The sequence below is a fragment of the Xiphias gladius genome, chromosome 5, assembly GCF_016859285.1.
Source record: "Xiphias gladius isolate SHS-SW01 ecotype Sanya breed wild chromosome 5, ASM1685928v1, whole genome shotgun sequence".
Taxonomy (NCBI): Eukaryota; Metazoa; Chordata; class Actinopteri; order Istiophoriformes; family Xiphiidae; genus Xiphias; species Xiphias gladius.
The window spans coordinates 21,135,158-21,149,888 of NC_053404.1; the positions used below are offsets into that span (position 1 = coordinate 21,135,158).

Below are 14,731 nucleotides of genomic sequence, written 5' to 3' on the forward strand. Positions count from 1 at the left end.
GATAGGACTCCAGGTTCGAGAGGTTTTGATAAATACAACATTCAAACATTTCTGACTACTCTGTGAGTTCTCTGTTTCTACTTTAATTTGACCTTTGAAGATCAAGAAATTGTGTCTTGGATTGCCGTTAAGTGAGGCCCTAGTGAGGCCAGGGCTGAGAAATATTTAAACTGTCCTTCAGCTGTGCGAAGAAGAGTCGAGTGCATTGACTGCCTCCTTAAAAACAAGAATTTCATTAAAATCAAATATTAGACGTCTTCAGTAAACAAAAATAATGCAAAATGTTTTTTATTTTCTCTCCTGTATAAATAACTAAAATAAAAGCAAAGATAATGCGACATCGGCTGCAGAAACACCTCTAAACAGCATTGAAGACTAGTTCTGTCAGTATATGTAAATTGCCATGGATGGATTACTGAAAAAGGGTCAGACGGACCACCTGGGCCAGAGTCTCCGTTTGAAGTGACTTTTAATATTAATATTAATATAACACAAAGAGAAGGAAACAACTACAAAGAGACACAAAAGAGCTATGAAGAGACGCAAAACAAACACAAACAGATACAAAACGATCACAAATAGACGCAAAACAAGTACTAAGAGACACAAAACGAACACAAAGGGAGGGAAACAACTACAAAGAGATGCAGAACAATTACAGAGACACTAAACAGCTACTAAGAGGTGAAAAACCAACACAAAGAGACGCATTGTCGTCCACAAAATCTTAAAAACACATCAGTGAGTCACACTGTTCCACTGGGTAAAATGTTCCTTCATCATCATGAACACACACACTCTGTTGTTTATTTTGACTCAGTCCCACAAACACACACACACACACACACACACACACACACACACACACACACACACTCTGTCCTGCTGCCAAATACTCACTAGAGCACCAACTGCTGATCCATCCGCTCCTGAAAATAGCTACACGCATGAAAACCACAACATTTTCACTTTCCTCTCACGTCATGTCTCGCTTCAGGTGCGGCAGTGGATAAAATAATCAAAGTAAGACCTGATAGGACTCCAGGTTCGAGAGGTTTTGATAAATACAACATTCAAACATTTGTGACTACTCTGTGAGTTCTCTGTTTCTACTTTAATTTGACCTTTGAAGATCAAGAAATTGTATCTTGGATTGCCGTTAAGTGAGGCCCTAGTGAGGCCAGGGCTGAGAAATATTTAAACTGTCCTTCAGCTGTGCGAAGAAGAGTCGAGTGCATTGACTGCCTCCTTAAAAACAAGAATTTCATTAAAATCAAATATTAGACGTCTTCAGCAAACAAAAATAAATGCAAAATGTTTTTTATTTTCCTTCCTGTATAAATAACTAAAATAAAAGCACAATTAATGCGACATCCGCTGCAGAAACACCTCTAAACAGAATTGAAAATAAAGCAACACCGGGCTACACAGAAGCCAGATCATACAAGTCAAAGCTGGAAGTCTACGCTTTATATGATATAATTGCAATACCACTACCCAGAAGAAGTACTGTAGATATGATCATGATTCTTTGGCGTCAAAGAACCGAAACAACGTATCTGACTAGTTCTGTAAAGTTCACAGTACTTGTTAAAATTAGGGTAAAAAGTACGTTTGACAGGAAATGAAAAACGGGGGGGGGACAGCAGCGTGTAGACAAAAATTCCCTTTCAGTCTCTCACGCAGTAGAGGGATTTTTGACAGTAGGAGAGTGAAAACAGATCTGGTTTTAGTCCTTCATTCACCAGAATATCACAGCTCTAACCTTTTTTTAATTTGAAATGTTGAAACTGTCCTTCGGTTGGATGACTGGAGGGGAGACCTTCCACAATATGAGTAGATTTTGCTGGATTAGGGCCTCCCTTTATGAGTCAGGAGTTTCCAAATGCATATAATCTTGCAATAGTCATCTGAAAATGGTGAGACGTAAAGAGTCCGTTTCCATTTTTTGATGTGAGATTTTTTCACGCATAACAACTGACAGCCGAGTAGAGCCGCAAACATCTTTTGAGAAGTTTTTGAAAGAAAGTAAAACACTGACGATTACTTGAACAACACTAAGAGTCATCCTGAGGAGGGCGTGAATTTGCTCGCCGGATTTCATGGTAATACATTCGATAGTTGTCGGGACATTTCTGTCAAGTCCACAAATGTCAACTTGCCGGCGGCACCGGAGGGAAAGTCAGGGGATCCACCAAAGTCAGTAGGATTCATCCTCTGGCGAAACGAGAACATCTGAAGGAAAATTCATGACAGTCTTTCCAGATGTTGTTGACTGACCCCCGACCCATTGGCTAAAAACAGGAAGAAATTAAAAACATATAATTACAGGACTACAGGAAGATCTTTTTTCTTAAGCCAGTGTCCATTGTCCAAGTTCATTATTTGTCACTCTGAAATTGATCCAGTCTGTGAGCCTGTCGTCCTTTTTAAGCACCCATAGTCCGGAGGTTTTCCCCAAAACCATCTTTCTGGCACTTTCGTGGCGAGTTTGATGCCAAATGTCAAAGTCACAGTTATTCAGGGAGGACTTTGACGTAGTCAGAGTCAGGAACGTCTAGAGGAAGAAGATAAGGTCAAATACACCATGAATCAAAGAAGATGCTGTGAGAAAAAGGCAGAAAGATCAGTAAAAATATATGACGTACTCTCATAGTCATACTCTTCTTCAATTAGAGGCTCCTGCTTCATCCGTGACGCCTCTGCGGCTGGATTTTCTGGTGCTTTCGTGGGGCGGATAAACAGGGCCGTCTTCCTTTTGACAGAGTGCCGCAGCTGCATGGCCAGACCCTGGTTCTTCCTCTTAAAGTTACGAATCAGATCGTCCAACGTCTTATAAAATGTCTGCTCCAAACCTCCCGCTGTCTGAAGGAACAACAAAGCATACAGTAAAGAGCGGGTCACAGGGAGGAAAAAAAGAGAAAACGGGGGGGGGGGCACTGACTGCGATACTTGACTGCATTGCAGCTATGTGTTTAATATTTGATTGCAATACAAATGTTTCGCTGTATGAATGACGTTCCTCACCGACCTCGGCTCTACATGTGAGACATGTTCGGTTGGCACGCTGTGCTCTGTTCTGCAATGCAGCTGGGAAATTTGCACTGAACACATTCTGCTAAGTTGGGCTTTTTTTTTGCATGTAACCATACCAATCCCTTTGCTCTACCTTCCTCCCCATAACTGCCTCAGGTCTTTGAAACATGCTGTACGTATTTTCTGTGTAACATGGACGGGGGCTACAACTCCATTTCGCTGTCCAATCCTGTGTTGTATGACAATAAAGCCGAACCTTGAACCTTTGTGTCATATATACAGTACATAGTCGGCTGTCAGTGAGTCACACCTAGCTAATACTAATGCCATATGATACAACTGTCGTGCAATAAATCCCCCTTAATGAAAGTCACAACGGTCAGCTTTTATTGAAATTGTTTTGCAGAGGTGTTGCTTCAACTGTACGGTGGTTTTGGAGGATGTTGTTTGTCGTGTTGTTAGTTCAGCAGCACCACATATTGTATGATTTCATTGTACAGAGGGGCGTTTTTGTTATTTAGTCCACCCTCACTGATATAGATGGAGTGGGCAAAAATAGTAACAATAATAATAATAAAAACACCTGTTGGTATAATGGCCATAAAGTTGAATCAACACCTCTCTGAAGATTATATCCTTCACGAAGGCAGATTGGATTGCAGGACTGTTTTTCGTTCGGTGTACCTAATAAACTGGCACCTGAGTGTGACTGTAGGTATGTTTGTACAGATATTTTGTTGTCTCTGTGTTTTTTTTTTTTTTTTTGTCCTATACATCTGAGACAGCATTCACCTCGTGGTACAGGATATATTTCAGAACAATCTGACGTTAAAGTTAAATCTAATCGAACGACAACACGGGGGGGAAAACACAAAATCACAATATAGAAAAAGAGGTGGGTAGAAAGAGGAAAAAGAGAAATGAGAGAAACAAATATTACATTGTAAGATGCATTAAGAGGCCAGATTTGCTGGAAGTGGTAGAAGTCGAGAGTACAAAAAACAAAAACATGGAGGACGATAAAAAAAAAAAAGAACCTGTAGGCTGTCAACATTACAATGAATGCCATGCACCAAGGCTTTAAAGATTTAAATCACCCTGAATGACAAATGGATTCACAGCTCCAATCAAAGTGTTAATCGTGCCTTAAAGCTCGAGGATTACACCGATCTGACATTTGCTTTTAACATAAATATCTGTGTGATGTGGGCAGCAGTTCAGAGACCTGGAGGCCAAGACTCTTACTATTTGTAATCAGCATTGGACGGTGACCTCATGGTTTGAGTGGAATGGAAAGAAAAAATGTAACCCCAACAAGGATTTATCAGCCCATCGGTGTGATACAAAGTGCCGTGCGGTGTTTTTGTGCCTAAACTCACGTCAGAGGAGCTTCCTGTGGTACGGGGGTGAGCTGATTACTGAAAACTGAGTTTCCATTTTGGGGGAGAAATGTTAATGAATTGTCTGTTTAACGGTTTTACTCTGAGGAGGGGGGGGATGATTTATGCCAGACTGAAAATTTTTGGAAATGACAAATACTTAAGAGTTGTTCTGAGCAAAGTAAAACATTTGTTGGATTATAAGAAACTTCTTCTGTACTCCTCAGTTATTTTACCATATTTTAGTTGAGGTGTGGGGCAACACATATGCAACTAATATAAACCCACTATACTTTTTTATTGTTTAGGGGGAATTTCTCACTAAAATCTCTCCGAACGCTGTTCCCTTACTGTCCGGCCATTACAATACAGACGAGGGAAGATGTGAGCTTATAAAAATGTTGATGTGCTCAACTGAGTCGCCTGCAGTCATTACCATGGACTCAGGGCACACTAAGCTAGGGGAGCACCAGCGGGCAGCGGAAGAACAACGAGCAGGGGATTTTTGTTGCCCTGGGGTTTGCCTCTCAGGTGACACACAGGTGGCCCTAACCCGTATAAGGCTGTTGGAGCTGTATGCAGCTTAGACTTGGTATATTTAAATCTGACTACCTTTAAGCCACCAAAAGATAAGCTATTAAAGAACTCGGGCTGAGTTTCGATATCGGTGACCTTACGACCTTTCCTTTTAGAAATCTTTCTCATAAAATACTGTACATCAAATTGCTTAATGTATCCGTGTTAAATGAAAAGTTTTGCCTAGTTCCTGATTCAAATTAGGAAATATCAGATCAACTGGTATCAGCTCTCGGCACAGGACCCTTTTTAAAGGCAGACATTTTGGCGTGGACTCATGATGTTAATATTTCTGAATGCTTATGTGCAGTACGTGTGAATGGGTGTGTGTGGGCGTGTGTTTACCAGGAGAGTGTACTGTCCGGTGTGTGTCTGAAGCACTCTGTAGGTATACACCACCTTCTTTTTACTACAAAGATAAAAAGGAGACCGTGAATTATACTACAACCACTTTGGGTCGGTTGCACACAAACAAATAAAAACATGACGCCAATGCGTTACAGCGACCAGTACAAACAGGAATTAGTCACATGACCCACCTGCACACAGTGTCAATCCTCCTTCCAGTGTCACTAACACAGGAAGAGTGGGCACAAACCCACCACATGGGAATCCCATGAGACGATAACAAGGTGAAGCATTTGTAAGCAAATACTCAATAAACCCCGTAAATAAATGTCTACTTCAGATCTATTACTGTTATACGGTAACTACTTGTATGTATATTCTGTATGTTTTACATGAAACTTTTTTATTTTCTCTAAGTTCCAAGATTAAAAACGAGTACAAAAATAAATAAAACACAATAAATTGAATAAAATAAAATATGTTTTGCCTTTTTTTCTCCAACAAAGGAGTCTGATGAAGTAAACTTTGTTTCAGAGTTAGCTTATATACTAAATTCTTTCTTTCTCAACAAACCTCTTTATTAAACATTAATGATAAAATTTCCTAGATTAATATTTTAATTTTAAAATATTTAACGCCCTCTGTTTAGGGAGGAAACATCTTTGCAAACTGCATTTGCATCTTAGCACACAGTTGCTTCAAAGCAAAGCACCAATTGTCCAGTAAACTAAAGTATCTTTGAAGCTTCTGAAATCGATTTATTGACTTTAAATAAAAATATACTGATAGAATATCTAATAATACTAGTAGTATTGACACTATGCAGCAGTATACAATAGTAACATGAAATTTTACAGCGGTACCGTTAGTATTTATACTAATATTAACCCTACCTAAGTGCTATAAAATAGACCTCTATTGGGAATAACACAATATTAGGAGTATTATGATTATCAACTGCGGTGGCAGCTGTAAAATAAAAGCTTTAAAAGACGATGCCAAACAAACTCTTTAGATAAAGGGAAGTCTGGCACATCTAAGCTTAAACCCCGACCGGTACAGAGCGCAGAGTACTCACTAGACACACAGACACATGGCTCCTTTGATGGTCTCACTGTCTCGGATCAGGTAAGCTCCATCCCTGCTCTTCTTTCCCAGCAGCTCCTCACACTCTTGCCTGCTGATGGCGCCGTGGTAGCACACTGGCAGAGCTGCTGCCATGGCGATGAGACGCCGCAGCGGAAAGACATACACTACACCGAAACACCACCTCCTGCTTGAATCGGAACGGCGGCGCTTTAGTCCCCTCGTGATTTAACACGGGTGGCAAAAGGAGTCCGGTCCTGGCAGTGAAGTGGCCGAGGGGCTGGTCCTGTCCGCCGAGGTCTGGTGGGCCCGCGGCAGAGAGGCTGACACTGGAGAGGCAAGCAAAGAGAGACAGCTCAGTAGGCACCGCATGGATGCGTTGGGCAGAATGACGGTGAGAGAACACAGAGAGAGAAGAAAAACCCACTGAGCCGGCCTAACCGCTTCACAGGAAGTGTGTCTGCGTCTGTGTGCATGTGTGAAAAAGAGAGAGACAAAGTAAGCGAGAGATTGTTTCCGAGTGTCAGGAACAGCTTTAATAGCAACAGAAGTATCCTCCAAGCGTTGTTATTAATCCAAGCAGAAAAACTCAGTGCTGATTATGGTAGTTTAATATAGATTGACACATCACCGGTTTATTTCATGAAAAACCAAATTCCTGTAAAGTGCTCTACAGAGAAAGTAAGTCAGAACATTGATACAGAAAGACAACACGAATACACACATAACAAGGAAACTAATTGTCTTTGAGTTTCTTCTTAAAACCAGGTAATGCAAGTGCAAAAGGTGCGTAAATGTTCCTTTTTTACTTTTGCCCCTGCAGAGATCCTATGCCTCCTCACTGGAGTGAGATTTAAAAAATTAAAAAATTTATGAAGACATTTAACGTTAGCCTCTTCGATTTTGTCACTAGTAAATGAGAAGTGTATTCTGTCACGTATGCATGCAAATGTATCTTAATCTAAGGCCATGCCCAGATAATGTTCCACGATATTTTGCAATGAAGCAAAAGAGGAAGTGCAACAGTCACTTGGAGTTAACTCACACCGTGACATCTACCTTTAAGAAGGGAATGAGCAAAACTACAAAGCTGCAAATATTTGAGCACTGTACCTCCGCGGTGGAGCGTGTCCTTCCTGCTTTGTCCTGCAGCAGGCGCTGCACGCCGCATCCAGAACGCGGGGGCTTTCAGGCGGGGCGGGTGGAGCTCGGGGACCCGACGCTCCCCGTCAACCTGCAGCGCCGCATGGCTTCAGAGGCCGAGGCTGCCAGGGAGGCCAGGGCCAAGCTACCCGTACACACAAACACACTGACACACACAAAATCTGTCCTTCAGGCGCTCCCTGCCAGTTTCACTTGAACAGATTTGTGTCTCCCTCTGTCACCTCGTCTGCTTTGTGAAGAGCTACAAAGCAGACGAGTGTGTTTGAGCTCCTGCCATCTGTTCCGGTTAATCGCTGCAGGTTAGTGTCCCAGTAAACGTACAGACGTTAAACGCACTGTATACGCTGACGCCTGCTCGGGGTTTCGGTCGGAACAAGAGCAGAACGGCCGGCGGTAACAGCAGAGCATCTCGGGCTGCGGGGCCGTGCCGGATGTGTTTGTTGAGAGGCACCAGGGGAAGGGAGCAGCCGAACGCAGACGTATGGTCGAAACTCGAGGTTGTTGCGAGGAATCGGCGGGCACGGCGCGGTCACCACACAACGAGAAGGATGTGGGCTTCCCGGGGTTTCTGCCACCTTAAAGGAAATCTTTGTTAGGAGTACCTTGATATCTTGACCTAAGCAGTTAGGATGGGTCAAAGTGCAGAGGAAACAAGTATAAATTAACTTCCACGCCAAGTTAATATTCTCATTAAAGTGGAGTGTATTAGACATCTCCTCCTGGTGGCAAACACAGGCTTTTTATACACCGGTTCTTTCCATTTATAACCAGGAGACTGTACGCTTTTTTTTTTTTGTGCTGCAGCACTTTCAAAGACAATTATGTGGGTTTTTTTTTTTTTTAATATGCATTGTTTTGGGATGATGGGTGTTTTCTTGTATCGCGAGTTATAATTGTAGGAGAAGCTGCTCAGTTACGCCAGTGCGCAGCCGGCTTTTCATCCACACGCACTTCGAACGTTAAAATCATCATCAGCTGTTTGGGAAATGTGCACCTGGTACAATTTGCGACGCGCACGGGCCAGGGTTTTGGGAGGGGCGAGAGGTGGGACGTGGGACTCCACTGCGGAGCAGCCACATTTTGAATGGGCACTGGGCACTCGTTTAATAAATACCATGAATTATAGATTCAGTAGATTTCACACCCGGTCTTATGGTTGTGAACAGGACATCATACACCACATATCATCATAAATTTTATTCAGTGCTCTCGTTTAAAAAGACCTTTAGATTTTTTTTTTGTATTTTGTATTGTGCAACAGCAAACATGGCAGAGTTTGGTCATAAGCACCAAGAACCTGTCGTCTTATCTTGTCTACACTTGCTGGCGTTTGAAGTATTTAAAATCATCTCTCTCTCTCTCTCTCTCTCTCTCTCTCTCTCCACACCTCCAGTCTTTGTCCTCTGTCTCCAGCAGTTGCATCGTCCATCGTGGTCTTCTCCCTCCCCACAGAACTGCTGGACGGGTTCGTCTCCCATCAGCCCTAGCTCTCCACGAGCACACACACAGCCTGAAGATCTCTGCGGGGAAATAAAAAATACAGACAGAGTTAAATTACACTTTTTTTAAAAACAAACAAAAAAACAAAAAACGCATCACAACCAAAGCAGAAAAGAAAGTCAATAACAAAATCAGTGCCATGAGCATCCCGGTAGTCTACTGGTTAAGATGCATCCCATACACTGTGATCCCAACATCCCTGGTTCGGTTCTGGAGTGAAGGATTCAGCAAACGCCTTTGCCTCTTTTAATCGGTATACCCCGGGTGTGTAAAACATACTGGAAACACACAGAAAAACCCAGCGCTAAATCCTCACAAGATTTTTTAAAACTCAGACATAACTGAGCTGTTTGAGTCCCAAGTCTCATTATTACAATGCCTCACAGATATATAAGGTTCATTAAAAGTGACGGTGGACGCTCCTCCGGGAAGCATAATGCAGGCGTTAATAACTGAAAATACAATTCATGGTCTCAGAGAACGGATACACTTTGGATCCTATTATCATCAGCTGATGCTGCAGTTTAACAGGCGCATGAATATGTTCAGTTCCAACGGTTTAGCTGCGATTACCTGGGCAGGCTTTAGCCGAGGGCTCCTCTAATAGAACACCCAGCCCTCCCTGTCCTCCTGCCTTTTGCTAACCCAGCTGCGACGGCATCAGGTCCATTTACACGGGGAATTATTCTTTACCTGACGCCCCGACCGGTGACGTTAGGGCTCTGGGCAAAAGGAGATTTTCATTTTGTTGGTCTGTTCGTTAGATCACAGCTCCTCCCTCATCCTCACCTTGACCTAAATCCCAACAAACCCAAACACTAAAATGTGACCATCGCTAACATGACAACCAAACGCAGCTATTTTGAAGAGTTTACCTGAATTTAAGCATCAATTTGAGCCAATTGGCCCGTGTCAGATTCATGATTTAAGAGTTTCAGGGTGCCATCACACCCCGTTTTTGATTTTTAGCTTTTTATTTCAATGCCGATTATCAGTGTGTTTTACAGACGTCACCGCGAGAAACATATTGGAGCACGTATTTGAGCCTTCCTAGTTTGTAACAGCGTATGTAATAAAATGATGAGCTCAAAGGTGCACTTACTAGCTTCTGGAGCTTTCAACCGCATCTCACAGTCTTTACGCAGTGAATGGGGCAGGCTCAGGTGTCCTCATGTGATCTAAATCTGAAACAAGAAGATATTATCGTGTAAAACTTGTCTTAGTTGTAGCATCTCAGTATCTCAAAGTAAATAAGTGGAAACAACATGTAGATTAAAGTTCAGGGGCTAATGACACAGGGCGGTTTGTCAGCCCGTCAACAGCAGCAAACAAGGCGCAATCAGACGACTTCAGCAGGCGACAGAAGATCACGCGCTAAAATAAAAAATCTTGCTTAGTATAACTGACTGTTGAGGAGCCATTGAGCAGGCAAGCTGCGCGTAGTGTAGACCCAGTGTACCAGTCGCAGTCTGTACTTTACATTTAAGAAGAAGTAGTGAAGACTGACCACACGTCGCTGGTTTTTCAATCTCTTCGACTCAATCCGCACCGGCCTCTGCTATTTGCCAGGTCAGGTGACTGACGAGAGGGTGCGGCCTCCAGAGATAAGCTCTTTATCTGGCCAGAACATTGTGACCTTGCAGTGATCTTTTACCTGGCTGCATCACACTTCAGTCCTGGTCTGCAGAAAGAGACCCCGTCAGTTTTCCGCACATATTCCCCCAGGCCGGTGTGGCTTCCTTTCATTGCAATACAGTGACACTTGCAGGAACTTTAAGCTAAATACCGCTAGTCCATTGCAAACAAATTTTTCTTTTACTTTTGTTTCAGTTAATTTTGCTTGGAAGAGGGAAAGAGACAGAGCGTGGCCAGCTCACTGCATTTACCCGGTGAGCTAACGGTCAGGAAACAAAGCAAAACTGCAGCTACCAGTCCTCGGTGGGGCTTGGGTTTTCAGATTCAGTAATTAAAGACGCGAGTCAGGCTTTGAGAGAGACTTGGGTCTCAGTTTCAGGCCTGAGCAGAACTCTAGAGCAGGCTGAAAAAAACACAGCAAAGCAAAAAACTGAAAACATGGATGCAACCCTTTCACATGTGGAAATGACTGCAGCTGCCCCAAAGATTGGTACGTAACCTTCTGTAGAACCTCAATGCGTTGTTTCTACACTTTGGTCCTAGTACAGATATTTGTATTCAGTGGCAGCGAAATCTATGGATGCTGAAGTTAATTTAGAAAACACTAAACTGTGCATATTTCTCTGTGTCTTCTTCTTCTTCTGTGGCAGGGAGGATCAGAGATGGACGACACAGAGCAGCTGGTCTCAGTTTTTTAACAAAAGAGCAATATCAGCAAACTGAAGTAAAGACAAATTACTTTTGGACTTTGGTTAATGTGCTACCGGTCATTTCAACACATCCTGAAAGGCTCATTTGGCAGGAAGTAGCTGTGTTCCTCCTACTGTACAGATCTCCAAGGGGCCTGTGCGACAGTCGCTCTCTGTGGCTTTACGCAGCCAGTGTGGGCTTCTGTTCTGCCTTTGATTGTACGGTTTCAGTGTGCACTCTTACATTACACCAACTCTCCGCTCAGTTTCACTGCTTTTTGAAGTGTTTTCTAGAGTCTGCTGCCAGGGCCGTGCTCTCTGTAGATTTCAAATTACATGTGTTTATGTGTTTGAATTCAGTGAGTACAGGGCAAGATGGTTTGGGTGCGGTGTGATCAGAGACCGTGGAGCTATTAATACCCATCACTGGTGTGGCTCCAACTTTTGATGGTACAGATTACCCACAATCATACTGCAACCTCACTAAGCGGTGATGAGGAGCAGTTGAGTTGAGGGCCACCTACCAGGTATTATACTTTAATCTTTGGCACGTACTTTTCTACTGCACTCTATTCTGTGTTGTGCCATAAAATGTAGTTTGAACAGTTTTTAAGAACCCTCAGCGGGGACGAGGAGAGGAGATGCAGCACAGGCTCTGCATTTTGCATTAGATGACACTGAACTAACTGTCCACAATGCATTCATGGGCTGAAGGGGGGGGGGGGGTCCAACATCAGAGACTTTCACACTGATTGGTTGATTTTCACTGCTACTTTATCAGGGAACCAAATCCAGATGTAAAGTATGGTGTTTTTCTATTTCTGCCTCATTTCATAGATTCTCCACAGAACATTTTGAGCACGGAAAAAATACATATTTTATTTTAGCACATACCCAAATTTATATTTTGCAGAGAAATTATCGCGGCGTAAAGAGTAATCTTTTTCGAGCAAAACAAAAATATCCCGTGCTCAACAAATGCGTGTGTTTGCTAGGTCCACAACACGCGTCCAAGGGTTTAACAGAAAACACAAAGTAAGGGATTTGAGAGAGTGCAAATGAGCAAAAACTGAATACGAGGTTACGTTTATGGAGGACAGAATAGAGTTTTGTTTGCTCAAAATCAATTATTCTTTGCATGATATTGATTTCTCTACAAAAAAATTTTTTTTTTTAAAATGTATATCTTTTTAAAATATATATATTTCATAATTTGGACAGTGCACATTCTGGATACACAGCCGCCCTAAAAAAGAATCTTTAATTATAAAATAAAATGGGTAAGTACAGTATATACTGAATGAGACTACACTGTGTCACAATATTAGGAACTGAAAACATGCAACACACGGGCATATAACACACAAACATAGAAAGCTACACGTGGCACAATAAAAGCAAGAGTCACAGTGTGTAACCGCATGGGGTGTGTACTTGATGTGCTTGCCAGATGTATTTTTATGTGCTAAAAAATGTCCCATTGTACCTGCAGAAATGTGACACAAATGGGATTCCGTATAATCAGACTTTCCATAATTTACCAGGATGATTTAACAAACTTTCAACATATTAGTTAAATTAGTCTGAAAACATTCAGTCTTTTCTATTTATCTAATGGTGATTATTTGACACTTTCAAGTAGGAATTCTAATTTAAAATCATCATACTTTAGTTTAATTTTATCCTAACCCATCCAGATATCCTCTTTATTTTTAATTACGTCAGCAGCTGCTCGTTTCTCGTTTACTACGCTTCACAACTATCCTTTGTCAGTCTTCCCCTCTCTCGCTCTGTCTCCACCTCTCCACCCCTCGACAAACTGATCCCTACTGTAAGTGAAGACACCACCTCTCGTCCCTCCTCCCTCACAACAATCCCTCCCGCGTTGAGTCACCTCCTTCACTCTGCAGTCAGAGTCACCTTCTCTCTCGGCCTCTCTCTTCACCTCTTTCGTTCCCTCGTTGCCTCGGTGGTCGGAGGAAGGATGCTGCCCCGCAGACTTCTGGGTCTGCTGGGACTCCTCATGCTCTGTAAAGGTAAGAAAAAAAAAACCCCAACAATTATTTTTTCACCGTGTAAAGCAGGTCTTCTGGTCACTGTGAAAAGCTTAAATCTGCTTAGAGTTCAACCCTCATCTTTGAGGAGGGATCGACCCGGAAGAATCCGCAAGGAACTGAGCTAAAAAAGTCTGTTACGGGCTCCAGATACCCACAAACTTACAATTAGTCTGTGTGACTACAGACAGAAACAGCTGAGTGAAGCATAGGAAGGAACAGATTATTTAAAGTCAACCCCCCCCCCCATCTGCTCCGGGTTGAATTTTAAAATGGAAAAGTCTGCTTCTGTTTCTCTGTCTGGTGGTGAAAAAGTAAATATACAATAGATCGCAAGCACACACACACACACACACAAAAACCCACACACACAAACACACAGTCTGTTGGTCATTCTTTCGTTATACATAGTTTACTAATGTGCGGCGGGATTGGGGTCATTTCCACCCTTTAACCCCTCCTTGTTTGATTGACAGTGGTAATCACTGTCTTTAGGGTGGTGCAGGTGGTGATGGGATGAGGTGTTTTTTTATAGCAGCCTGATCCTATTGAGGGCAGTGTCGCACTCCAGTGTGCTAAATGCAGAGCGGGGATGGCTAGCCGCTGCAGCCAGCTAGCAGCGATGCTAAATGTTAACCGTTTGCTTTGTTGCTGGGGGTTCGATGAGGAGGTGGATGCCGCTCTCACGCCTGTGCGTTAAGTACGGCGCTACAGCCGGGAGATGATTAGCTTAGCTTAGCATAAAGACATAGGGTTTTTATGTGCACTTACAAAAACTGAGTGGAAACGCCAGAGATAAAAAAAAGAAAAGATCATCGCTGGGCTGAGGTGGAAAAGTTGTTTATTGACAAAAGCGAAATGCAACCTAGCGCAATGGAGACGTGGTGAATAAATCGTGACGTAGGTGAAGCGTGTGACTTAGAGGGAGCCATGTGCAGGAGCAAGTGGCAGCAGTTATTTTTGGCGCCTCTGGTCCTGGAAGTAAAAGTCAAATTCATTTTTCACAGTTGAAGCACATGAAACTCTCCCAGCTAAATCATCGGCCCAAAAGATTAAGAACTATGTAAGAAAATACCTGCTCCTTTAAAAAGTCGATGGTAAGGACATAAAAAAAAAATCAGGTGAGAAGTTAACTGCGACCCTCGAGGTGCACGTTGGCCCTGAAACATCCAATCACCGAGCTGGAAATTCTGTCATGCGAGGGGCAAATGGCGGGCAGGAGCTGAAGATGGTGAGGGAACAGATTATACAATCTGCCACTTCA

General features: G+C 42.8%; 1 protein-coding gene across 2 annotated transcripts; it reads right to left on the bottom strand.

Moving 5' to 3' along the window:
• Positions 1–881: 881 nt before the first annotated feature.
• si:ch73-264p11.1 (uncharacterized protein LOC100000923 homolog) lies at positions 882–9,833 on the bottom strand. 2 transcript variants are annotated; one of them, XM_040126289.1, is made up of 6 exons: positions 9,783–9,833; positions 8,977–9,109; positions 6,418–6,754; positions 5,337–5,400; positions 2,649–2,865; positions 882–2,557 (listed from the first exon to the last, which is right to left on the bottom strand). In XM_040126289.1, exons 3-6 carry the CDS (start codon positions 6,558–6,560, stop codon positions 2,517–2,519), a joined length of 465 nt encoding a protein of 154 aa, XP_039982223.1. In that variant the 5' UTR covers positions 6,561–6,754; positions 8,977–9,109; positions 9,783–9,833; the 3' UTR covers positions 882–2,516. The 2 variants fall into 2 exon arrangements, with proteins under 2 accessions (XP_039982223.1, XP_039982222.1); XM_040126288.1 differs by lacking the exon at positions 9,783–9,833 and adding an exon at positions 9,663–9,747.
• Between the last annotated feature and the right edge of the window lie 4,898 nt (positions 9,834–14,731).

Excerpts from the sequence above, each read along its gene's own strand:
- si:ch73-264p11.1 (XM_040126289.1), bottom strand. The coding sequence starts at position 6,560 with ATGGCAGCAGCTCTGCCAGTGTGCTACCACGGCGCCATCAGCAGGCAA. Across the intron at positions 5,401-6,417 it reads GCCATGTGTCTGTGTGTCTA|TAAAAAGAAGGTGGTGTATA; the intron begins GTGAGTACTCTG and ends TTATCTTTGTAG. Across the intron at positions 2,866-5,336 it reads CCGGACAGTACACTCTCCTG|ACAGCGGGAGGTTTGGAGCA; the intron begins GTAAACACACGC and ends TTGTTCCTTCAG.